The following is a 25,657-nucleotide window of genomic DNA, read 5'->3' as shown; positions in this document are numbered from 1 at the left end:
ATAGTTTGTTATTATTGATTGTTGATATTGCATGATAATTTCTTATTGAATTGTTTTAATTCTTTGCAATTAGATTATGAATCGAGCAGATGTAATTTGATTGTGAATGTTTAGCAATATTGAATTGATGAATCGAGCAGATGTTGATTTAATGTTAAAGGCTATTTTTAATAGGAACTTAGGTCTAGTAAATTGCGAGAGCCTGTTAGATCTATGTTGATTAATAAATTGCGAGAGCCTGTTAATCATGTTATCTATGCATTGTTAATTATTAATTACTTCGTTCTATCCCGGAATATTAATTATTGGTGAACCTGTGACCCTAGGTTTCCTTATTATTGATTCTTTTCTCCCTAAACTTATTCTTCGTAGTATAGAATTCATAATTAAAAATATTGGTTACTTAGATAATTTAGAGTATAATAATTAATTAGAATTAAAAAGACTTGTTTCCCTGTGGAGTTCGACCCTACTTCCCTATCTACCTTAGTTAGTGATTTAGGTAATTATTTTTGATTAGGGGATACGACTTTACCCTGTCAGTCTTGGATAATGGGTTTTTCGAGCAAGTACAATGCAATCACAACCTTTGCAACTGAATTGCTAGCAGTCAGAGAAGGTATTGCTATGGTTAAATGGCTGGAGGTGAAGGATGTGGAATTAGAAGTGGATGCGCTTTCTCTCAGTGTCATGCTCAATTTCGCAAGTAGTACTCTCCATCACGAATTGGCTGCTGTGGTGAAGGATATTAAGGAGGATATCAAATATTTTGACACCTTTGAAATCCTTCATGTGAAGAGAACTCACAATGCTGTTGCTCATGAATTAGCACAAATTGGAATGAGTATGAGACATCGATTGTATCTTACCTGTCCTGAGTCTGTCCTGCCTATTTACAATACAGAGCTTGCTGCTGTAGCTGCTCTGAATGCTGATGAAGACTCTGACGAGGAGTAATCTGTTGCTGGTGTATGTATTCTCTAGTTTAGTTGCTGTCTTCAACTTTGTTTTTATTGCTTTTCGAAGGGGCACAGTGTGTTTAGTAGTAAGACCATTAATTTTTACTCTTGTATATGGTCTTATGGCTTTAGCTATTTACCAACCTCACATTTTGTCGTGCGGAATGAGGTTGGGTCTTTTTAATTGTAAAACTCTAATTAAGTAATATATTTCGTTTTTATGTGTTAAAAAAGTATATGTATATGATTGAATATTGGTATTATATGATTTGATTGGATGTGAGTATCGTATACTTTTATTGTTTATGATTGATTATTTCTAGGGTTTTAATGTTGTTGCTATAGGGAGTATTGTTATATTTTGAGGTTTAGGGTTACTAATACAGAGTATTATTTTTGAGTTGTGAGTTAATTATTTTTGGGTGCTAGTACTATTTCCTTAAGAGTTAAGAGGTTTTTGAATTGAGTTGATCTTGTTATATTATTTGGGAACATGTGTCATTGTTGAGTTATTATAAATTAGTTTGCGAATGATTATTTGATCGATGTATGAGATCAAAAGGTTGAGATGATTATTTTGTTCTTGGTTTGAGGCTCAGCTTTATAGACCTTAGTCCTTGGCATGTTGGTAATGAGATCATGAGTTAAGAATGAGGTACAATCTTTATTACTCCCTCCGGTTTCAATTATCTGCAACATTTGCCAAAAATGGATGCTTCCTATTATCTGCAACAAATTTTTTTTATTTCTATTTTTAGTAAATTTTTTTTTGTGTTAAAAGACATATTTGCCCTTAGTTTTTCTGTTTTAAAGTTGTTTAACATTTGTTAAGTACACACACACAATTTAATGACTCCCACCAAAAATTAATCCCCTTAAACCTTGTGATTTCTAAACCCTTTCAACTCCCAACCACCTCATTCATTGATCTTCATTGAAGATGTATCGATTTTGCTGCCCTCATTCATCATATCTGGAGAATTCTCCAGAAATTATTCATAACCCTTTCCCCTTATTTCATTTTCGTCACTCTCTCTCCTGTTTTCTCTCGTCTTTCTCTTCTATGAAACCCTAATTCCATTTTTTTTTCTTCTCTCTCTGTAACTATGGACGGAAACGGCGCTGAGTCCCCTAAAAACACCACCCCAGAACGTAGGTCTGAGGGTTCTACGGTGTATAAGTTACAGCGAGGCACTGGTATTGCGAAGCCTGTTCGCCGTTGCACAGCTTTTTTCCGCCGCTACACTCGAGGGAAGATCGGAGCGAAATTGAGCGAGTACACTTCCAGTGATGAGGACGAGGAGAAGAGGGGTGCTAACCAGGGTGGAGGAGTTCCAGATCTGGCTGGAAAACAAGGTACTGATCTAGAAATGGGTCTCGTTGTTACTGCGGAGGGTGTTGGTGGGCCTTCAAACGCTCTCGATGTGGTGTCGGAGTCCTCTGGTGACTCTGAGGTGGTAGAGGTTGTAGTTCCTCAACCCCCTATTGAGGTGGTGGTGATTCCAGACTCACCAGTGCCTGGGGGGAGGGTTTTGCCTGAGTCCCTCAGGTCTCCTGCCTGTTCCAGCAGCTCGAGTAGGAGGAAAAGAGTGAGATCTGTCTTCACTCCGGACTACAATGACTGGGACCCTTGCTATATGGCTTACCTTAGGGACAAGTACCCTAATGACTTCCCCCCCAACAACTGATCTGCGCAGCGTAACTATTCCTTAACCCTTATTTAATTTTTTTGATTTTTTAAAAGTTGCTGGTTGATGTTGAAATGGAAGTAACTACTTGTGATGCCTTCTTATGTTGAGGTTTATGGTTGATGTTGAACTGGGTTTACTGTCCTTGTTTGTTGCCCTTGTTTACACTACTTGTTGGTGATTGCATATGCTGCCTGTATACTAAATGCTTGTTCCTTGTGTATGCATGTTGTGATGTTGGTGATTACTATGCTGGCTGTTTACCAATGATGATTATTGCTGCTGGTGTATGCCTAATTCAAGTTTCATGATTGTGTGAGTCCCATGTATGCTGATGTATGTCTAATTCTGGCTTTATGATTGTGTGAGTCCCACTTTTTGTTGGTGTATGCCTATTGCTGTCTTCATGATTGGCCTAGGGAATGTTGATGTATGATGAGGCATGTGTTGGTGCCTAACAAGTCCCCATATGTATTTGCCTAAGAGTTCTTGCTAGTCTATGCCTAATAAGGATTTGATATTGAGTCCCTCATTTACTTTTGTATGATTGAGTCCCTCAGTCAATGATGTTTGATTTGTGACATTCCAAATGATGAGGGGACTCAGTTTGAGTGGGATTTGTAGGTTAATTTAGCTCCAATAACTGTCTTGTACAGATGTTGTTGAGGTAACAACCCACAACATCTCACTGAAAATCAACTTACCTATCTGATGGAATATAAATTAAACATAATTGACAACAACACAAAGATTTCATGGCAACTGTTCTGTTCTAATCATTCAATACATGACTGCCTAATAAAATGACAGGTAATCTACCAAAATACACATAACCAAACCATAATAAGCATGAAAAAACAAAAAGTTGCTTACTTTGACAAAAACAAAGGTTTGAGTACTTGTGTGGTTATGTGTGGAAGTCATGCCTGGCTTGAATGATTTTCTTGTTTTGTCCCTAGTCTGCATCCACCTCATACTGAGTGTTTTCAGGGATATCTTGGTTGACAGGGATGAATAGAGTGTTTAGGTGGTCAACTGCTTGTTGAATGAGACCCCTTTCACATTCCAATATTTCTGGAAGTAGACCTAGACTGTCTAATCTATACTTGCCCATATGAGGTGGGTTGAAGTTGTTACCCCCTTCCTTTTCCAGAATTTTCATCATGACCCCTTGCAAAGTGATCCATGTATACTTGTTTAGTATAGGATCAAACCACTCATATGCCTCATACACTTTGTCTATGAGTTCATCCAGGGTAGTAGGGAATGCCTGATATTGTAGTGATTGTATGACCTTGAAAAGACCCAAATCCAGCACATTTAGGTCTGGGGATTGTGCAGGCTGAAACACCATTTGAATGTTGAAACCATCTGATGTGCAGGCTTCAATGAATTCCTCATCCATAGGAATCTGATGTGGCCTAGCATTGTCCCACTGGATGAAAATGTCTTTAGGCAGACTAGGATGCCATTGTCTTTATATTGCTGGAATGATTTTGTGCAGTAGCATTTTCCTGATTTCATCCTTGTTCACACTTTCCACAGCCTTTGTTTCCATCACCCCTGCATCTCTGTTTTTGCTTTTCTTTTTAGCCCTCTGTTGGCAAGTGAATGGGAAGATACCAAACTTTCCATCATGTAACATCTGTCCATTGCAGTCATACAAGGGTTTCCCAATGACCCCCATAAACATGGCTTTAACTTTGTATCTCTTTGATTGTTGGCATCTGTAGGGGTTTTCTTCCTTTGGTAACAGGTAAAACCTCCTTGTCTCAGGGTTCATATAGAACCATTTCTCATCAATGTGTATGTGTTGTTGCATATCCATGAAAGTTGGGTTACCAACGGCTGGAATTGGGTGTAGATGCTGTAATGCCCATTTCAATCTTGCCACTTTGTGGTTAGATGTAAGGGCTGGATGATTTGCTGCTGTATGTGTTCTTAACCTGCCTTTTTTTTTTTCAATTTATGGAGAAAGGAGTGTGAAATTTTGAGGGCTGAAGCATAACTCCTTTCTGTTGTCTTTTTATACAATGGCACAGACTGCAAGAAATCATCAGTGATGTCCTTTGGTTTTGGACCTGTTTTACCAAGTTTTTTGCTTCTGACATCTATAACATTTCCTTCTGCTATACTTTGCTTGACAAATTTCCAGAGTCTAAGGGCTGTACTTCTGTGTACCCCATGTTTTCTGCCCATGGCTGACAGAAATCCTCTGTTCAGTTCCCCTTCATGCATGTTGAGTAAAATATCATCTACCATTTGTCTTTTTGTGTGGACTGTTAGCTGTTTTCTGCTAGTTGCTTGCTGCTGTTGTGGTACATCCTCTTCATTGTTGTTTTCTTCTTCATCACTGCTGTCAGAATCTGAATAAAATTCCATGTACTCATCCTCACTTATGTACTGAAATGGTCCCTCATTCAGTAATTGGTCAATATCAAAAAATTCCTGATCAAAGTACTCTTCCATTTGGTTGGATTCCTTTTTTTTTTTTTTTTTTCTTTTTCCTTTTCTGCAGGTGTGAAGGAAGGTGATGAAGTTTTTTGTGGCTGCTGAAGTTTTTGTGAAGTGTTGCTGGAAGCGGAACCCTAATGCTGCCCTTAGTTTAGGACTAATTTTAGTGTAGGCAGTAATAAATATTTTGGACTACTCGAATATGTAATTAATGGGGTTTTTTTTTTGGGAACAAATTTGAATTTTCAGAATTTGAAGGCCATAGTGGCTGATGGTTTGTAAGGAATGAACATTGAATGCTTGCTGCCTTTTATAAGGGCAGTTCTGAAGTTAATGTGTAGGTAAAAAATTGAAACATGTTAAAATTTGAAAAATTTGAAATTTTGGGTGGAAATGTGAAAATTTCAAATTTTCAAACCAAAAATAAGGAGGGAGAATAACTTCCCCTCTTATTTTTAGTGACAGATTTCCTTCAAAAAGTAAAGGGGACCACATGAACCCCTATTTTTCCCACTCAAATTACCCACATGCAACACTAAGTCCCATGCACTCCTTTCTCTCTCTTATTTCCCTCCTTTTTTCCATCTTAATTAAATACCCTAATTTGTCATTAAAATTCCCTAAAAGTTTTGCCTAGGAGTCCGTAAAAGTGCTCTTTGTTGCAGATAATTGAAACCGGAGGGAGTATTTATTTTTCTATGTTCCCCTACAGTGGGAATTGACCCGTATGTGGTCTGGTTCAAGATGTTTTCTGGTTATTCAGAGTATTCAAGTTTTTATACTTGTTGGTTTGTTATTCGGATTACTCATGTCCAAAGCTAGGTATAAAACAAAGAGCGTGACACCCTTATGGGATAGATGAGTTAATTGAGTAAAAGTTCATATTATTATTCGAGGTTGAGTTGACAAAGGTTACTTCCAGAGTACAATGTGTAATGTAGTTTTGAACTACATTGTTTAATTGAGCTAGTAATGTTGATTATTTTGTTATACTCTGTATTCTGTGACGTGGTGATTACTCAACTTTTGCTGGCGTGTGTTGTTTTATTGTGATATTTGTGTTTGCGGCCATGTCTTTTTCTTATGGTGGCCCTGCGACGACCTATTTTGGAATTTGTCCTTAATGGTGAGCAGTCAAGTTTGTCTAAACAGGTTGATCAAGTGGTCGTAGCTAAAGGAGCTCAAGTGTTTCGATTAGTTTGTTATAACAAGTTTGTAAAGTTGTATAAATCGCTCACCTAGTTTGTTGGGTTGTAATTATTGGGTTTTTTGTAAGCCTTAACACTCGATTTAGGAGTATGCTTCCACAATTTTATTTAAAGGTTGTTTATTTTTCCTTTATTTCTTATTTACGTAGTATTTTCAGTTAGTAAATTGGGGGTGTTACACTTTTGTAGTTTTGTTTTGTTTTACCCAAAAAAAAAATTTTTGCTTTTCCCAGCTTAGGATTTTGATACTTAAAATTTTATAACTTTGGAATTTAATGCTTTTTATTATCTTTGTTTTATTTAGTTTTAATTTTCTAATATTTCTATTATTTTAATATTTATTTTACTTTGGCTTATTATTATTAATGTTGTACTTAGTTTTTTTATTCTTGTTGATAGTTTTTTTTATTTGTTCACGGGCAAAACTGCTACGAAATATTTCAAGTAGCAGTATTAGGATATATCCATTATAAGTAACGTCTTTCACCATAAAATATTAAAGAAAAAAAAGTGCATTTATTTACAATTTTGCTAACAAATTGACAAGATTTGGATTAACTAGGTTTGTCTCTTATTTTTCAAACATCGTTAAATAACATCATATATATTCAATATATAGCAGTTAGTGTAAAATAGCACACATCAAGATACACTATACATTGGATAATTTAAAAGGATAAAGAACCATGTCAATTTTTTTTTACACAGTTTTTTAAAAATTAATTAAGATTTAAAAGACAAACTCGCTTATTTAATACTTCATACGAAGTATGTGTTAACAATATGATATGATATTTAAATAGATGCAAGAAATTTTTTTTTTTCTAAAGGGGAAAGCAACAATATGCAAGAACATTGCGATAGCAGAGTCAAGTTTTCACCATTTAAATAGCTATCCACCTCAAATAGGTAATAACAATTAACTCACCCGAGACCCACTTAAGGCGGGGAAGATTTGTATCTTTGACAGTTAAATTAACGAGATATAAGTTACAAAATTGCTTAGCAGTTTGTAATCAAAATTGATTGAATTATACAGGATCTGAATAATTCATGACAAGCTCTCAATAATTTTAGAGAGAGCAGAATATGTTCCAAAAGCCGATGACACCGCGCCAACAGCAATAATCACAACACAAGCTGACACCTGAAAAATGGAAAATGATTACTGAAGGAAAAGAAGAAAAAAAAAGCAAATTTGGGATACTAAGAATATAACCAGAGCTAAGACTAGACTAAATAGATTGTCAAAAATTTACATTCCTCAGGCTGCTTAGAAAGAATATACATACACGGGCAAGTGCGTGTTCTCACACAAGTACACAGTAAAAAATACAGCCATATACACATTACTGTGAGCAAGCATACACATGTAAATCTCAGTTGAAATCATTTCTCGAAGTTTTCAAACCCAGAACATAATACTCAGGAAATCAGAGATGGTAATAATCATTGAACAATTATTGTACTACAACGTTTTTTAAGTCAAGAAAGAGTTCCCAGATATCTATCAGCCTTCAATGTTGGTCTGCATGGTTTCTTTAGGTAGTTAGTCAGATGACTGTTCCTAAGTGGGACTAACCTACTATAAAAGTGAGCATACAAACATTGACTATAATCTCAAACGGTATTATAGAGTAATTATAGATGTGTATCCAATACATAGAGCTTTATCATGCTAACAATATATGTACCTAAAACCCCCCGTTCCAATGATTGAGAAAGTTCGTAAGCAAATTAATATATCTATAGGCTTATATTTATTACATGGATTTAAAATGGTTGAATTAAGGAACATAAAGAATGTACACAAATAGATGTAGAGAGGGGATGAAGTCCCACACACCTTTATATTTTTCAAAATCTTTTCAGAACAATTCTAAAAATACCAGAGCAAAAGTTGTTCATTGTAGTACCAGAGAACCAATGTTTCAATGATTCATAAGATTTTTGAAACTGAACTGATTGATCTATAGCCTAGTTAGATAAATGACAAGATTGATCCTTCAAATTTTGATGGTCGGATTGAAACAGTAAGAAAGACTACTTTTTTGTGTAGCCAATTAGAAGTCATTCCATTTTGTACCTGTACTTATGCTTGTTATTTGTTAACGTGATTTTGTTCATTGTTTATACTAGTAAATTATTATTATACAGGTCCAATGTCTCTGAAAATCTAACATAGAGATTTGGGAAGTTAAATATACAGATTTTGGGTAGTCAAGTAAACAACCGTTATTATAAAACACCCAATAGAAGAAATTAATTATTTTCTGGGTTCAAATTTATTTAGGAAAGGCAGACTACATGAAAGCTCTATATAATAATTATAACAATAACAATAACAATAATAATAAATAAATAAAATAAAAAAATCTTAACAGTGAAGATAGAAATTGAGCAGGACAGGAGCCAGAACTTTACATCAAGTTATTTATACAATCATGAAACTTAATCATCAAATACTGGAAGCAAACTAATGATTAAACATACCTGAAGGTAAGTCACCTTTTCCCACAAGATGCTTAGGAAGCATGCGCAAGGCAATATTAGAGTCTGCCAAAAATATCTATTAGTAAATAATCTGAGCAAAACATGAAACCTACAATTGCTAATCATTTGATGCATTTTGTGTTAATTTTTTATTCAATCTATATGGCATGGTACTAACCATTTGATTGTCCACTATTCCTTCTTTCATGGAGAAATATTACAGTATGCGCATTATGATCAACAATTATAAAAACTAGTTATCAAGCCCGTGTGATGCAAATAAGTTTGATTTTAATGCTTTATTATGTAACATTAAAATTTGACATATTCATACCTACAGTTAATTAATAATTATACATGACAGGGAACAAATGATAAAACTTGTGAGACATTAATAGGTTGTAAAAATTGTATGAACTCGTAATGTGCATATTGTAGTCATATTTTTTCATTCGTTAAACATCAAACACGAATATCTACTACCAACACTCTTCACGTTTGTTTAGGTTTGTGAGCATATTTTTATTATGTTCCTCTCCTTTAGTCTTTAATCAATCAATCAAAGACTTTATCCCATAAGTGGGGTCGGCTACATGAACCAAAAGTGATTATTCCGTTTAGTCCTTAATATAGAGCACAAATATTACTATCTTAAGATACCCGTGATTCTCACTTTCAAAATATTTTTTCCTCTCTCCAACTAAGATTCCCACTCTCATACAACTAAGAGTCCAACTCTCATTAAATGACCTCCAAATATGGAACAAGCTAAAAGAACAAAGAAAAAGAAGTTCAAAAATGACATATGACACATATAAAGGATTTTTATTGTTATAATTTGGAAGAGTCCTAAAGATTGATCGAAATAAAGCATCACAAAAGAAAATAAAAAAGTTTGTAAAAGGGCTTACCACAAGCATTGTTAGTAAGGATCCAATCAATGCCATTACAAGACCTGCAATATTGTTGTATAAAGAGAAGCAAAATTATCCCCGGAAGATAATTACCAGTAGATAAAGATTCCTAAATAACTGAAATTCCATTTTATTTCATGATATTTTTTGGAAACAGAGTAACAATGATCTTATACAGAAACTATATAACTTCAGTGGGCAGAACATTACCAAAAAAGGGTATAGTGAGACCAACCAATAAGGTTGATATCACCAGAGCAGTTCTGATAAGGATTGGGTATATATGAGATTTTTGGTGGCGAGATGGTATCAACTCCTCCAGACACATAGCCACGGGTGACATGGTCAAAGCGTATGTGGCTATAATTAAGGAAATAACCATGAAAGATGTCTCTTTCCGTAGGGTAAAACACTATGCTAAATTTTAAATAGCAAAAGCAAAGGATATTTTGTAAATGGATTGACCACCTGCAATAAGAATAGGAAACACTGTCAATACTCTTATTGAGGAATAATTTACAATATAACGACAATAATTAATAAAAATAAATATGTAAAAAGAATGTTGATTAGGACATCAGAATCAATAGGTGAATAGAAAAAGGATAATAATATTAAACTTCCCAGAATTAAACTGTAGCACTGCTATTGAAGAATTGAGTAAGGTAGTGAAATATGTATCTAAGTAAAGTTTAACTATTAAGGCCATGCATAGATTTTCTACATCCACCAATCCTGTTGGACAACTAAGGAAATTTATTTTTTGTCACTATACTAATCTATGTACTTCCTCTCCCCAGATAAAATGACTCAAACTTTAATTGCATAGATTCAATCAATCAAAGCCTTAATCCCATAAGTGGTGTCGGATCGGCTACATGAACCAAAAGTGATTATTCCGTGTAGTCATCGACAAAAATCTTCCTCCTCCATCCCTTACGATCAATTGCATAGATTTAATTGCATAGATTGCAGATTAAAAAATATAGAGTAATATATTAAGATTCGGAAAGTTTAATGGAGTTTTTAATGTAGCATTATAACAATTTCGAACACACTGAAGAAATGAACGAAGCGTATGTAATAGAATACTAAAATTACACTCACTGCTAAATTCCCAATGATGGGATCAATATTGATTGAGGGGCAGGATGTCGTGACAAGTGAAGAAAAATGAGCCAAGAGTGACAATGTATCTTCTATTAGCATCAGTTGAAAAAAAATACAAGTATGCCATCTGGCCACTGAGAACTCCAAAAATGGAAAAGGCTGCTTCATCTCTAAACAGAGATGAATGAGTGTTCAATGCACAAATACTAATAAACAACTATCCTTCTCCACAAAATATACCAGCCACTTAAGATGGATCTTTCAGTACAGCATATAATTTAGTTTGACTCTTTGGAAAGCAAGAGAGAAACAAATTTTCGACTCTGCCCCCCCCCCCCCCCTTTCACCATCTCCACAAGTCTATTCTCAGATCTGTGTAACACTTGTAGCTGATTAAACATGTTTAAAATACAGCTATATTAGACAAATTTCATTGCGATTTCTTTATGAAATGCATCTTCCGTTTGTATCTGTTTGTTTTTGTTCATATGGTTCGGAGATTGATTTCATATAAAATGAGATTCCTCTCAAACATTTTCTTCCTTTCTTGCATGAAATTTGATGTTTTATGTTTTACAGAATTGGCTGATGGTGTTCAAATCTTTTGGTCGACTAGTTCATTCAATTAGAGAATTTTACCTAACAGCAACTTAATGACTCTGTCGAAGAATAAAGATGGCTAGATCCATCATGGTCTGCCCATACTAGTAGGCAAATCAGCTGTCAGCAACTCTTGATATACCTGCCTAAGATTCAAGGTTGAAAGTATGTGCCTCTAGGCCAGATTATCAAGACATTTAGTATTCATTATTGGGTTTATCCTTCTGTACCGGGAAGATGCTCCTAGTGACCAATCTATTGGATCGAGAAAATGAAGCAAAATTTCGAAGGATCAATTTTTAGGAATCACTTTTGTACAAAAGAACCTGAAACGTTGTATTTTAATTTGCTTGTGTTGGTTGGAGTTGGGGGAACCTGAAATGTTGTATTTTTATTTTAGACAAATTTCATTGGCTTTCTCATAGGGTCATTTGGGGTCAAATGTGGTCCTCACCTAGGCTGCTTATCTACCACGTCTCAAATCCAGAAAAACTGAACTTTGTTCTGAAGTTTAAGTTTCTTTTTATTTTATTTTTTTTATTTTTCTGGACTTTTATATACCATCAATAGGTTGTTAAATGCCTATTTCCCAATCTCCCTCGTTTAATTTCTTGTCTCTATTATATCTTAACCCACTATCCTTCACCCTCACTTATTCATTTCCTCTATTCAATTATGTGCATAGTTTGTGGACATAATAATGTCAATTATTAAATTATATAATAGTTTTACATGAAGGACTATTACATAAGTATCACAAAACAGAATTTATTTTGTAAAAAAGATTAAGAAAAAAGTGATTCACGTAAATATCTTATTTGCTTCAAAATTTCTTATAATTAAAGATTTTGTTACTATATACCTAAGCATAGAATAATAATTTGGTGAATCACATGATTAACTCCGCCAGTGGGTTTCCCGCTGCCAGTCCCAAGCCTGGATAAAGGAGGAGGGTTACGGTAGGCCAGTGACAGCCAGTATAAAACTTCGTCACATCCCATGACATGAGCCAAACAGATATTTTCGTGGGGGCGTTCCCTACTCAGCGACGCGCTGCACTTCCTAGACCCGGGTGTAGTGATAAGTATGCAAGGGTTGCTAGGTCGTCGCCCAGAAGCGACGCGCCACATTGCCCGAGTGTGGTGTCAAATGAGCAAGGGCGTGCCATTGGGGCGTTCCCTACTGAGCGACGCGCTGCACTTCCCAGACCCGGGTGCAGTGATAAGTATGTAAGGGTTGCTAGGTCGTCGCCCAGAAGCGACGCGCCATATTGCCCAATTGTGGTGTCAAATAATCAAGGGCTTGGAGTTGGGATCAGGAGGGAGCGTGGGAGAAAAGAATTTAGTTTGCGGATTGGTTCTTGGAATGTGGGGTCTCTTACGGGAAAATCAGCAGAATTGGTAGAAGTAATGAAAAGACGACGCGTGAACATCATGTGCCTCCAAGAGACAAGATGGACAGGAGAAGGAGCTCGAGGCTTGGTTTTGGGGTATAAGGTATGGTATGTTGGGCAAGAAACGAGCCACAGAACAAGGAATGGTGGAGCTAGGAACGGAGTTGGTGTGGTTCTCGATGAGAGGTTGGCAAAAGAGGTGATCGAGGTCTATCGGAAGAACGATAGGTTGATAAGGCTGAAGTTGCTATGTGGCAAGGAGATTGTGAATGTTATCAGTGCTTATGCTCCCCAAGTGGGTTTAGATGCAGAAGAGAAACGACAATTTTGGGAGAACCTAGACGAGGTGGTGCAGGGTGTCCACCACTCAGAGAAGTTATATATTGGAGGGGATCTAAATGGGCACGTTGGGGCGAGCCGAGATGGCTATGAGAGTGTCCATGGAGGCTTTGGGTATGGGCAGAGGGACGCCGGTGGTGAAGCTATTATGGATTTTGCCCAATCATATGATTTAATTTTGGCTAATACTTGGTTTAAGAAGAGGGATTCACACTTGATAACTTTTCGGAATGGAGCAAATGCAACTCAAATAGACTTCCTGCTCACAAGGAGCATAGATAGACAAAGTTGCATAAACTGTAAGGTTATCCCAGGGGAGAGTGTGGTCACCCAACACCGGCTATTGGTAATGACTATTCGTCTGAAAGAGAAGGCGAAGAAAAAAGTTAGACAAGAAGAACCAAGGATAAGATGGTGGACCCTAAGGGATGCAAAAGCTAAGGTTTTTACAGAAAAGGTAATTGAAGAAGCGGATTGGGATGGAGAGGTGGATCCGGACAAGACTTGGTTACGAATGAAGAACTGTTTCCTAAGAGTGGCCAAAGAGGTCTTAGGGGAAGTAAGGGGAAGAACTTCGGTACAGAGAGATACTTCGTGGTGGAATGAAGAGGTGAAAGCAGTAATTAAGCAAAAAAGGGAATGCTATCAAGCCTTAGGAAAATGTAGGAGTGATGAAACCTTTGCAGCGTATAAGGAGGCTAAGAGTAAGGCAAAGGCAGCTGTTCGCCAAGCAAAAGAAAAGGCATATCAGGAGGTTTATGAAAAGCTTGATTCCAAGGAGGGAGAAAGGATCATTTATAAGATGGCAAAGAGAAGACAAGAGGCAAGGAAGGATATTGGCATGGTGAAGTGTGTCAAAGATAAGAACCAAATGGTCCTAGTGCAAGAGGAGGGCATCAAGGACAGGTGGAAGGGGTACTTCGATGAATTATTTAATGGAAGTAATGGAGTTGTGATAGGAGATACCTCTATGAGTGATGAAGAAATCAACATGGAGTATGTGCGAAGGATTAGGAGAGTAGAGGTGGAGATTGCACTGAGGAAGATGAAACCTAAGAAGGCGGTTGGCCCTGATGGGGTACCGATAGAGGTGTGGAGGTGTTTGGGTAAGATTGGTATTGATTGGTTAACAAACCTTTTCAACAAGATATGGACGGCTACAAGGATCCCACAAGATTGGAGGAAGAGCACCTTGGTCCCGGTTTATAAAAACAAAGGAGACGCTCAAGATTGTTCTAACTATCGAGGAATTAAGCTTATGAGCCATACTATGAAGTTGTGGGAAAGGGTGATTGAACAAAGGTTGAGGGCATGCACAAGCATTTCAGATAACCAATTTGGTTTTATGCCTGGGAGATCTACTATGGAGGCAATCCATTTGATAAGACAAATGATGGAGTTTTATAGGGTAAAGAAGAAAGATCTTCATATGGTCTTTATTGATTTAGAGAAGGCATATGACAAGGTGCCAAGAGAGATACTTTGGTGGGCAATGTTGAAGAAAGGTATCCCACGAAGGTATGTAGACCTAGTTAAGGATATGTATCGGGATGTGTCAACAAATGTGAGGACATGCGGAGGGTTGACAAAAGATTTCCCTATTACAATCGGATTGCATCAAGGGTCTGCATTAAGCCCTTTTCTTTTTGCAACGGTTCTAGATGAATTAACTAGACCAATTCAAGATGAGGTTCCATGGTGTATGCTGTTCGCAGATGATATCGTTTTGGTGGATGAGACTAAGGATGGGGTTAATGTCAAGTTGGAGCAATGGAGGCAAAGGTTGGAATCTAGAGGGTTTAAGCTAAGTCGGAGTAAGACTGAATATTTGGTATGTCGTTTTGGCACTCAGAGGGGGACAAGCAATGAAGTGGTGAGTTTGGATGGAAAGGATTTGACCATGAGTGAATGTTTTAAGTACCTAGGGTCGATCATCCAGAAGAATGGTGACATTGATCAAGACGTGACCCACAGGATTAAGTCAGGGTGGCTTAAATGGAGAGCGGCCACGGGAGTGTTATGTGACCGCAGCATTCCCTTAAAGTTGAAGGGAAAATTCTACAGGACTGCCATAAGACCAGTGTTGCTCTATGGTACAGAATGTTGGGCTTCTAAGAAAGAGCATATTAAAAAGATGGAGGTTACGGAAATGCGCATGTTAAGGTGGATGTGTGGAAACACTTTAAGAGATAGAATCAGAAATGAGGTTATTCGCAAGAAAGTAGGTGTGGCGGGCATTGTAGATAAATTAAGGGAAAATCGTCTGCGTTGGTTTGGACATGTAAGACGGAGACCCGAGGGTGCACCGGTGCGAAGAGTGGAAGAGTGGGACCATGGAGGGATTAAACGAGGAAGAGGGAGACCAAAGATGACTTGGTTGGAAGGAGTGAGGAAGGATATGAAGTGCATGGATTTACGTGAGGATGAAGTTTTGGATCGTAAGGGATGGAGGAGAAAGATTTATGTTGATGACTACACGGAATAATCAAATTTGGTTCATGTTAGCCGACCCCACTTTTGGGATTAAGGCTTTGATTGATTGATTGATTGATTGATTGATTGAATCACATGATTAGATCCTTCCATTATGTGTTTCTAGTCCTCTTTCGAAACTACATCAGTAACAGAAATATAGATAGAGTGCATAAATCCCATACCGTAGTCCAAATGGCCACCTTAGATGCAACCAAATTTGAGGGCATGTTAAGGGTGAACTGTGACTCTGTTGATTCTCCAAACATCAGGTATCCAACAACAGCAGCTCCAGCACACATTAAAGTAGTGATCATAAAGCTGCATCAGCCATAAAGTCTCTTGGTTAGTCTAATTACATACATCAATCCTATTCAATCGACATAAAACATAATTTGGCTCAATGTGGCCACTATTACAGCAAACAACAGTGGCTAGACTAAACTCCATTGCGCCCCACTTGATGCAGATCTGTTGGCCCAACATTATACTACTACAAAACAATTGAAATTGATTCTCACATGACCACAAATATAATAAGACATTTACATGCTGAAACTCATAGAGACATTTGCACTTACATCACAAAGAAGATTAAGTCATGATGTCACACAAGTACATCTTGCAAACAATGCATATGGTCACCATCAATAAGACCACCATAAATGTTTGATGAGGAATTTTATTACAGTTAGCTTATCATGCTTGCATCATCAGGACTTTGTTCTTATCACCTCAAAATAATAAGTTAAAGGATAAGAATTAACAAATTATGAAAATTTTGGATAAAATCCACAAAATTCAAATAAAGGTTGCCCAAAACTAATCTAAAATTAAGTTCGAAGAAGTTCATAAAAGTTCAGATAAGTTTTGATAAATTTAGAAAAATTCAGACGAAGTTTTTTCAAGTGAAAGGAATGAAGTCTAAGGTAATGAAGTCCAAAATGAAGAGAACACTGCCAAATAATATTATTTATATATATATATATATATTATATAAAAAAAAAAAAAACATTTATTAATGAACACAATGAAAAGCATTTAATTGCAATATCCTAAATTAAATTTGCACTTGACTCGACCAACACTAACTAAACGTCCATGGATGGGGGATATTCTTTGAAATTCATGCAAAGAGTACACTATATTAAGAATATTGTGTGTTTAAGATCCTAAAATAATATTCAAAGCTTTCTATCTAAACTCTAGCAGGATACATTCAATTATATTATACCTAGAAAGAATGTAATTAATTGTGAGTTCTCAAATCCTTATATCTGGACTTTCAATCCAAATACCATAATTAATTCTAACATTAGAATACACTGATTTATCAGTACTAAAAAGACCCCCCCCCCCCCCCACCCCCAAAAAAAAAAAAAAAAAAGAAGAAGAAAAACTTAAAGATGTAAAAGGTTGAATAATCGCCAAGTAAAGAAAACAATGACAATGGATTAGAAGATGGGAACTGTACATTCTTAAGCATAACGAATATAGTAAAAGACAATAATAGCTTCTGTGATCATGTAACAGCTAGCAATTGATGATATTTAATTATTCTAACTTCAGTTAACTAGTGTTTCATGAATTATGCGAAGCTGAAATTCAATTTCTTGTTTGCTATCATGCACTAAAATTAAAATTAAAATTAAAATTAGATTAAAAAACAGAGGAAACCACTAAATAGCTGCATTGATCTAAAAGTCCACACAAGCGCTTGCCTGGTCCTCATCCAATCAATCTGCTAACATTAATTGAGCAGGTCATAAATGTAAGCAAAAGTCTCAGTCAATGAAAGTTACCTGGTTAGAAGAAAAGCGGGATATTGGCTTCGATTTGCCATGGAAGTATAAATGTTAGGGAAAACAGCATGTCCTGAGTAGCAATATCCATAAAGACCAATTGCAACAGGAAGAGTTGATAGATTTAGTTGTGATCCTTTGCCAACAAAACCAACTTGATCTACCAAGCCAACCCAAAACAAGCATAGGACTACCAATACTGATGCAATGACTCCGCCAACTGAAAACCATGAAATAGTAAATAGTGAATAAGTTTGATGGATCCACACTTAATACATCGGCAACTTCATAAGTTAATAGACATCATAAAGGCATCCCAGTATACATAGTCCTCCTTCATCCCTAGATACCTGTTTCCATACAAATATTAAAAGATCAATAAACCAACTTACTAAAAAAAACAAGATGACTAAAAAAAAAAACCAAGCAAAGGCCTTCCAATTCAATATTAGAGGCATATTGAGTGTGGATCTAGCCAAGAAGAAAAGAAACGGTGATATTTTTCTGGAATGAACAAATTAATATGTCACAAGCACATATCGCAGCATTAGGAGACATTAGTTTATTAAGAAATGTTCACTTTATAGTTTTGATTAGATGCTTAGACAAGAGATGCAGGGTTGTGACCAAATAACATGGGCACAAAATCTTTAAGAAGGTATTGAGACAACCTTATTTTCCAAATTTTGAATAGATATTCTCTATCCTCTCCTCATTAGATGGGTTTTCCTTTTATTACTCTCTATCTCTCTCCTCTCGTCCATCCCCTCCACGTTGCAATTAAAAGAGAACGGAGGAAATATAAAAATCATCCAACAATAAATTAAAATAAAAGGTAGACTTCAAGTAATGCAAGCCTAAATGTTCACAAATGCTCCTAGGTGCGCAAATTAAGAGTAATAGTGTAGTATTTTGATAGGTAGTAGAAATGTATGAAGAAATCTAATAGAAGGAGATAGAGTTGATGGAAATCCCGCATCACATGAGATATAAAGAGAATTAGGCCCTATTCAATTCACCAACTTAAATTATTTTTATTGAACTGAAATTAATTTTGTTAACTTAAATTATTTTTACCTAACTTAAGTTACTTTTACTTTTACTGAAATTAATTTTAATGCATTGAAATAAATTTTAGGAAAAATTGACAAGAATAATCCCAACTTTGCCTCATTCGCCCAAAATAATCCGAACTTTAATATCAGTTTATTTTTAATGGTCCCGACCATTAAAAAGATAACAAGTTAAAACTTGTTATAACAAGTTATCAAACACGTGCCAAGACGGGATTGGTCAAAAAGATAATTAAAAAAAAAAAAAGAAATTGTAAAAAAAAATAAAACAAAATTTTAAATTAAAAAAACTTCAATTAATCAACTAAAACCCACCACCCCACCCTCGCAGCTCCAGCCACCCCTGACAGCTGCAGACATCCTCCGGCAGCATACTCCCGCGCAGCCCAGGACCCCCACCCCCTCCCCTGCGCTAGCAACAACCTGCATTCCCTTTCAGCACACCAAAACCCCTGAAATCCCACAACCCCAAAATCCCTAAAAAAACCTTACCCACCCGCAAAAATCCCCGAATTCCACCTTGCCCACCCCCGGAACCTTAGCGAATAGAGGTTTTGAGGGTTGGGGGAGGAGCGATGGGCGGTTTGAGCGCTATGAAAGGGTTATTTTTTTAATTTTGGGGGTAAGGGAGGGGGTTTCGTGGTGGGTCTTTGGTGGTTTAGTGGGAAGGTCAACTGCGGGGGCGGCGCAGGGGAGTGGGTCTAGAGGCGGTGCGGTTGACGGGTCACCGGGCTGGGCGGTGGTGGCGCTGGTAGTGCTGTGGTGGTGCTGGCTGTGGTGGTTTTTTTTTAATTAGCTTTTTTAATATTTTTTTTTTAGGAAATTAGCTTTTTTTTTCAATAGGTAGTAAAGATTATTAATAAATATTTAATTAGTAATTAAATGAAATTTTAACTTTTTTGACCAATTATGTAATGACACATGTACATTAATTTTTTTTTTAAAAAAAATTACCTGCTCTTGGGACTATTAAAAGCAAATTGATACTAAAGTTCAAATTATTAAAAAATAATCGAAAGCTGGGATTATTTTTGGTGAATGAGGCAAAGTTGAGATTATTCTTGTCAAATTTTCCTTAATTTTATTGGTTCTCTATTATATTTCTTCTTTGAAGTTACTGATTTTTACAAAAGTGAACTTATTTTTATTGAACTGAAATTAACTTAACTTATTTTTTATTGAATTAAAATTATATTTAGTGAATATTTTTTAAAGTTGAAGTGAACAAGGTTTTTAGCGAAGATATTAATCTTTACTACATATTTTTTTATTACTTTTTTTTTTTTTAATGCATGACAATCATTTGAGGACACCTCAGGCACTAAAGAAGTCAAGTTTGCATGGAAGAGAAATATATTTTAATGTTATGAGACTAGTATAAAACCATAACTCATACAGAGCCATATAGCTCCTATAGCAATTAGGAGTCTTACTTCCAAACTGCCAAAGCAAGTTTCATTTCTTTTATTATACACATTCCCATTTGAAAGTATATTTAGACATATTGAAAAAGGTAAACCGCATGATAATCATTGATACAAAAAAACATAGTTTTTGCTATACAATTCATTAATGAATGGATTTGTTTCTCTTTTTATCCTTTAATCTAAGGAAGTTACTAATTCAACACTTAACCAAACATGGTATATAGACAGCATGACACCCAACCACTACTGACATAGATACATAAAATTCGCTTTATAAATATCAAGGCTAAGAGCAAATGATCAATAGAGATCTATTGTTTATATATAGGCCTAATTATGATCGATAACTCAGACATAATCATATTGTTTATAACATGTTCACTGCATGGACTTCAAAAATAGTATAAACATTTTATATAAAAAAAATGATATGGTTAACATCTAACCTGATATGTAGCTCAGAAGGCTAAGATCACGCAGCCAACATGTAGGAAGCACAGCAAGAGTGGCTGCTAATGCAAATAGGAGGTGGGAACCCAGCTCATAACCAAACAGATTCAAATGTGCATTTGGGAATATTGATGCTAAGTTATCACTCTCCAATATTATATACTCAACACAACACGCCTGTACAAAAATAAATACAATTATGCATCAAATCTCTTCGATAGAACCAAACACATATATATAATAAGCTTTCCACTTCTACTCATTGGAACTCCATGCAAACAAAGAAACCCAACCCCGTCCTCACCCATACAAAATACTCACTCCACCCACAATTAATAATTCCATGTTAACTTTTTGACCATTTACAACTCTTGACAATAATAACTCTACTAATATATATAAACAAATGTTATTGTGTAAAATGTTATTAGATTTGTCTCAATATATAATTTTAATCCATCAACTTTTTATAATTTTTTACTTGTATATGTATATTAAAATATAAATTGTCAAATTTTCATATAGGCAAACATGAAAGTCAAAGAGGAACAATTAAATTTGTACAGAGGGATTACTCTACAATTTTAAATCCACTAGCATACTAAAAAGTAAAAGAAAAATCAAATTCAATTTTTTAGTTAACCCATACATTTAATTGCTTTGTATGAGTTTTAAGTAGACACACAATTCATAAGTTCAAAGAAAGTAGTTTTACTTGCAACTAGGATAGATAAAATACTTTACTACAGAAAATTTAGGAATACCTAACCATGATGGATAGCAACATCAATCAGAAGACAATATGAGTAAAAGCTAGCAGCGAATAAAAATATGTGCAACTTATATTTTAAGGAGGATAATAAAGAATTGTCATTGAACAGCTGTACTTACATATAATTCCATGTATAATATAATCTGCATGCCAGAAATGTAAGGAAAACAGTCAGAAAATATCATAATATTTTTTTGAAATGAATTGAATAATTAGCTATAACAAAGGTGTGTGCTTGCTTGTGTGTTGTTGGGCACAAGGTAGTGTCAAGCGTGGAGAAAGCCTCAATGGGCTTTTTTTTTTTGGTTAAAGCCTCAATGAGCTTAGCATTGAGGTTTTGTTGAGTGATGCATGGTAGCTGGGTTGCTTTGCCAATAACCAAAGAAGTTATTGCATGACATTGAGCTCTTAATTCATCTTTCTTGAATTCCTGTTATTTTCTGATTTTATATTTTTAAGGATTTAGTCAACTTAGGTCTATTCTTAACAAGTCTAGTTGTTAGTTGCGATTCAAAGTTAGCTGTGTTTACTGCTCCATTTTGCGATTTTAATCATCACTAACAAGAAAATATGTTCTTAAAGAAAATTCTCCATGCATCCACATTGGTATATTCACGGATCATTTGTGTTGCAATAGTTCAAAAAGGAAAGAGACTGAAAAAAGATTAATACCGAGATTACAATTCTTCCTGTTCTGCCAAATGCAGCTTGACCAATGTCTGGATAGGTCTGCAATCCAGGAGCACTGTCCAAGCAATGACGTAAAAGAAGTCCAGTGTAGAAAGAGAGAATAGCAAAGACAAGTAGTATGGAAAGGCTAAGCCATCCTCCCTGCTTAACAGCATAAGGAGCAGAAAGTATTCCTACCCCACATAAAACATTCACACCTGTAAAACATCGTTATACCCTCAAGTTATTAACTTTCTTAAGTATTTGCTATTAAGGTGATTTTGTTTAAAGGTTAGATCGTCAAAGTGGGAAACATAAATAAGATCTATACTCTTCAACCAACTGAATGCAAATAAAGCACTTCAACAGAAAAAAGATTGAAATACATGAAAGAAAAGGACTACTGGCTCTTTAATATCCCAGGTATACAGCTTGAATATATGCCTAAAAATCTTCAACAGAGCTAATGATAAATAAGATTCATTGAAGTCACCACCAATAAAGCTTTACCCAATACGATAATCATGTTCTATAAACATACTGTTAGAAGGATCTATATGTACCTCAACAGCGTATACATTGTAAGAAATAATTATTACATCTCTTGATTCTTTAGAATAACTATCCTAAAGTATCAGAATAAATGACTTTCAATAGTATTTCAAACATATAACATTTGATTCGCACATTTTATATAGTTTGTGACAATAAAGTACGTGAAAATCTTAAAAGACTATTACTCTTCAGATCTTATCACCTTACCTGCATAGGAAAACCATCAAGAATAGAGTTGACTAGAAGATGTGCAGCCTTCAGTATTTGGTTAAGGTTCATCATTGTTTGTAAGCAGAAGATAGCAAGACTTTTATAACCGAGGATTTATACAAATCTCGTGACCATACAAAGAAAAATTGCCAACTTTGACAACCACGTCTATTAGTTGTAGAAATAAGTGTTTAAATAAATTTCAAAACAATTTTAAAGCATCCCAACAGGATTTGTCAGAATAAGGAAAAGAATCAAGATCCTACCAAAGATTTGACATCTAATTAATATTGACAGACCTGACAACAACATTACCAATGGTACCAATGATAGATTATACCTAAAAACAAGTTATAAGCAAATTAGATCACATAGTCTAAGCATTGTAAGAGTTGGATCAAAAGTCTAACATGAATCGCACCACAAATCCTCTTAGAGTTAATTCCAACTTTAAACTTTAAAAATATACTTCCTCCATTCTTTATTAACCTGCAACGTTAATAATTTTACACTATTCACACAAACTCCTTTGACCATCAATGATATAAGCCACGCCTAGATATTAAACAGAAAAAATCAAGTTCATCCTCATATAAGCCACGCCTAGATATTTTCATCAGCATACACATACACGGACTAAGAAAAAGACAAGTGAATAAATGAACTCAGATGGCAATGCAATTGAAGTACTCACCATTTATTACAGCTTGTCCGAATGTGCTATCAGGAGTAGCATGAAACTCATGTGATATGATAGACGGTTTGTACTCAGAATCTGCCTTCTTTAAAGAAGAAGACTTCCTTGATGGGACAGGAGGAAGAGCAGAGAGAGAGCTATGCTTTTGATGGTGGTGCTGGCCATCCGCTGTTGTTGGTAGGAGAGGTTTTGTTACGTCAGAAGCATGCCTCTGAATTAATGATGAAGACAGAAATGAACTACCAAACCTTGACAAAGGAGAATTGCCCAGAAATCCAATATTTGGAGATGGCACACTACTATACAAATCAATGGACTGCCTGAAAATCAATTACAAGGACACATAAGCATCACATTAGACAAATCAATTAAAATCATATACATAACCCTCACAGTAAAACAAAAGGCAGGGTAATTCTAGATTACTCCCCATTTTGACTTCTGTATTGATCTTTCAGTCTCCAAAGGTCTATAAATCAATAAAATAAAACCAAAATAAACACTAGGAATGACACATGTCATTTTCCGGTGTTTCTTCCCGCCAAAATCCCTTTTTTTTGTGTATTGAAATTATATATTTATTATTCTTATGCCTTGAAAAAATCCTTTAGAATATGCTAAGAAATTTTGTATCTGAGATTGAGATGAATCTAATAAATCTCATAAAACTGTTATTTTCTTTGAGGATAAATCACCATAGATAGTCAAGTAGATTACGTGATTAGTATAAACATTCAAATATGCCATCTAATATAGAGTATAGGTAGTAGTGTATTACATACAAATTAAACTTGTAAAACAAAAATTAGATCTGATAAAATTGAGAATTAGTTATTGTTAAAAAAATTTAAAAAATATGTACTACGTATATAGGTCTGAAAATGATCATGTGCAATGCATGGGACTTAAATTATTTATGATAAATTTACACAAAATATTACCTATAACTCTGAGGCCAAGAAGTAGTATATGAATTGGGTTTGCTTTGCTGCCGGATTTCCATGGACGAATGCGACGAACAATCTGAATAACTACCCTCATCTTCATCAAGGTTTGATACTTTTTCTTCATTTTCTTCATCACTCTCAATGTAATTAAAGCAATGATCAGACAATGAGTTCTTCATCATTCCACCAATCCACCCTAATCAAACAACCTTATATCAAAAAACACCCTAATCAGAAAATTTTAACATTAAATTATATCAATTATTCCTGATATCTTTTCCTCAATTCAACCTCATTAAAAAAACCATAACAAAATATCAAAATTCAGAAAAAATCAAAAACTTCTCATTCCACCATATATATGACGATCAATAATTTTTTTTTTTTTTAAAAAAAAAAAATCAGAAAATTTAATACACCCTAATCACAAAATTTAACATCAAATTATACTAAACGTTAGTAATTCCTTTTCCTAAATCCTCTAACTTACAAAATTGAACTTCACACAAACTCGACCAAAAAATCAAAATTCAGCAAAAATCATAAACTTCTCATAACAAATGTAACACGTTCAATCAAAAAAAAAAAAAAAAAAAAAAAAAAAAAATCTGATTTTCCAAAATCAACGACCGTTACAATTGAATCAAATTCAAAACCAAAACACAAAAATCAAACTCAATTTCACTTCAAAATTCTACCAAAAACCCAAATTCTAGTAGAAAACAAAAACCAATAATTCAAGAAAACCAAACACAGATCTAAATCATAATATCAAAAATCAATAAAATAAAATAAAATTAATAAATAATAAAACAATCAACCAATTACACAAAAAACAAAAAACAACAAAAAACTTTCAACCATTGATAGAAAAAGACAACGATTAAACCTTTACCTTGGATTAACGTCGTCGAATTGCGGAGTTCGTGACTGAGATTTCTCTCTGCAAATCAACTTTAGCCGTTTGTCAGACAGTATTGAAGTAGAGTCAATCAATCACTTAGCATTTGCGAAGGTAATATATATACTACGTATATATATAATATAATATATATAAATAAAACAAGGAAATAAAAACGAGTAGCAGTAATAATGAAAGCGCGCAAAACGGCAAAAGTGGTAATGTACAAATATTGGGTTGATGTGATATTGGACTTATTAGTGATTCGGCCACATGGTGTAACACATGATAGCCCAAGGATTAAATTACTTATATTACTAGAAATATTTTTCATATATTATGTGATTTTTGTTATTATATTAGCTTTAAAATATTAGATAAAATTCCTAATCTCAAAAGATAATATTTTATATTTAATTAATTTAAACTTTAGTATCTCATTCGTTAATTTTGCTTACGTGGCATTTGAATTATTTAATTATAAAAGATTTTAATAATCTCTTATTTAATTGGTTACTACTAAA

At 34.9% G+C, this 25,657-nt stretch overlaps 1 protein-coding gene across 2 annotated transcripts; it reads right to left on the bottom strand.

Annotated features, from left to right (window-relative positions):
• Window positions 1–7,120: 7,120 nt before the first annotated feature.
• LOC145556977 (amino acid transporter AVT1C-like) lies at window positions 7,121–25,230 on the bottom strand. 2 transcript variants are annotated; one of them, XM_081618486.1, is made up of 13 exons: window positions 25,128–25,230; window positions 24,227–24,441; window positions 23,283–23,605; window positions 21,827–22,041; window positions 21,274–21,297; window positions 20,379–20,559; window positions 17,433–17,652; window positions 15,816–15,951; window positions 10,165–10,184; window positions 9,927–10,072; window positions 9,714–9,757; window positions 8,803–8,865; window positions 7,121–7,456 (listed from the first exon to the last, which is right to left on the bottom strand). In XM_081618486.1, the coding sequence occupies exons 2-13, from the start codon at window positions 24,412–24,414 to the stop codon at window positions 7,361–7,363; spliced, it is 1,656 nt and encodes a 551-aa protein (XP_081474612.1). In that variant the 5' UTR covers window positions 24,415–24,441; window positions 25,128–25,230; the 3' UTR covers window positions 7,121–7,360. The 2 variants fall into 2 exon arrangements, with proteins under 2 accessions (XP_081474612.1, XP_081474613.1); XM_081618487.1 differs by having other exon boundaries at window positions 24,227–24,428.
• Window positions 25,231–25,657: the final 427 nt, after the last annotated feature.

Source organism: Chenopodium album, chromosome 1 (genome assembly GCF_948465745.1).
Source record: "Chenopodium album chromosome 1, dcCheAlbu1.1, whole genome shotgun sequence".
Taxonomy (NCBI): Eukaryota; Viridiplantae; Streptophyta; class Magnoliopsida; order Caryophyllales; family Amaranthaceae; genus Chenopodium; species Chenopodium album.
Note: the sequence above shows the minus strand (reverse complement) of the source record. Positions and strands in the feature narration are given on the sequence as shown.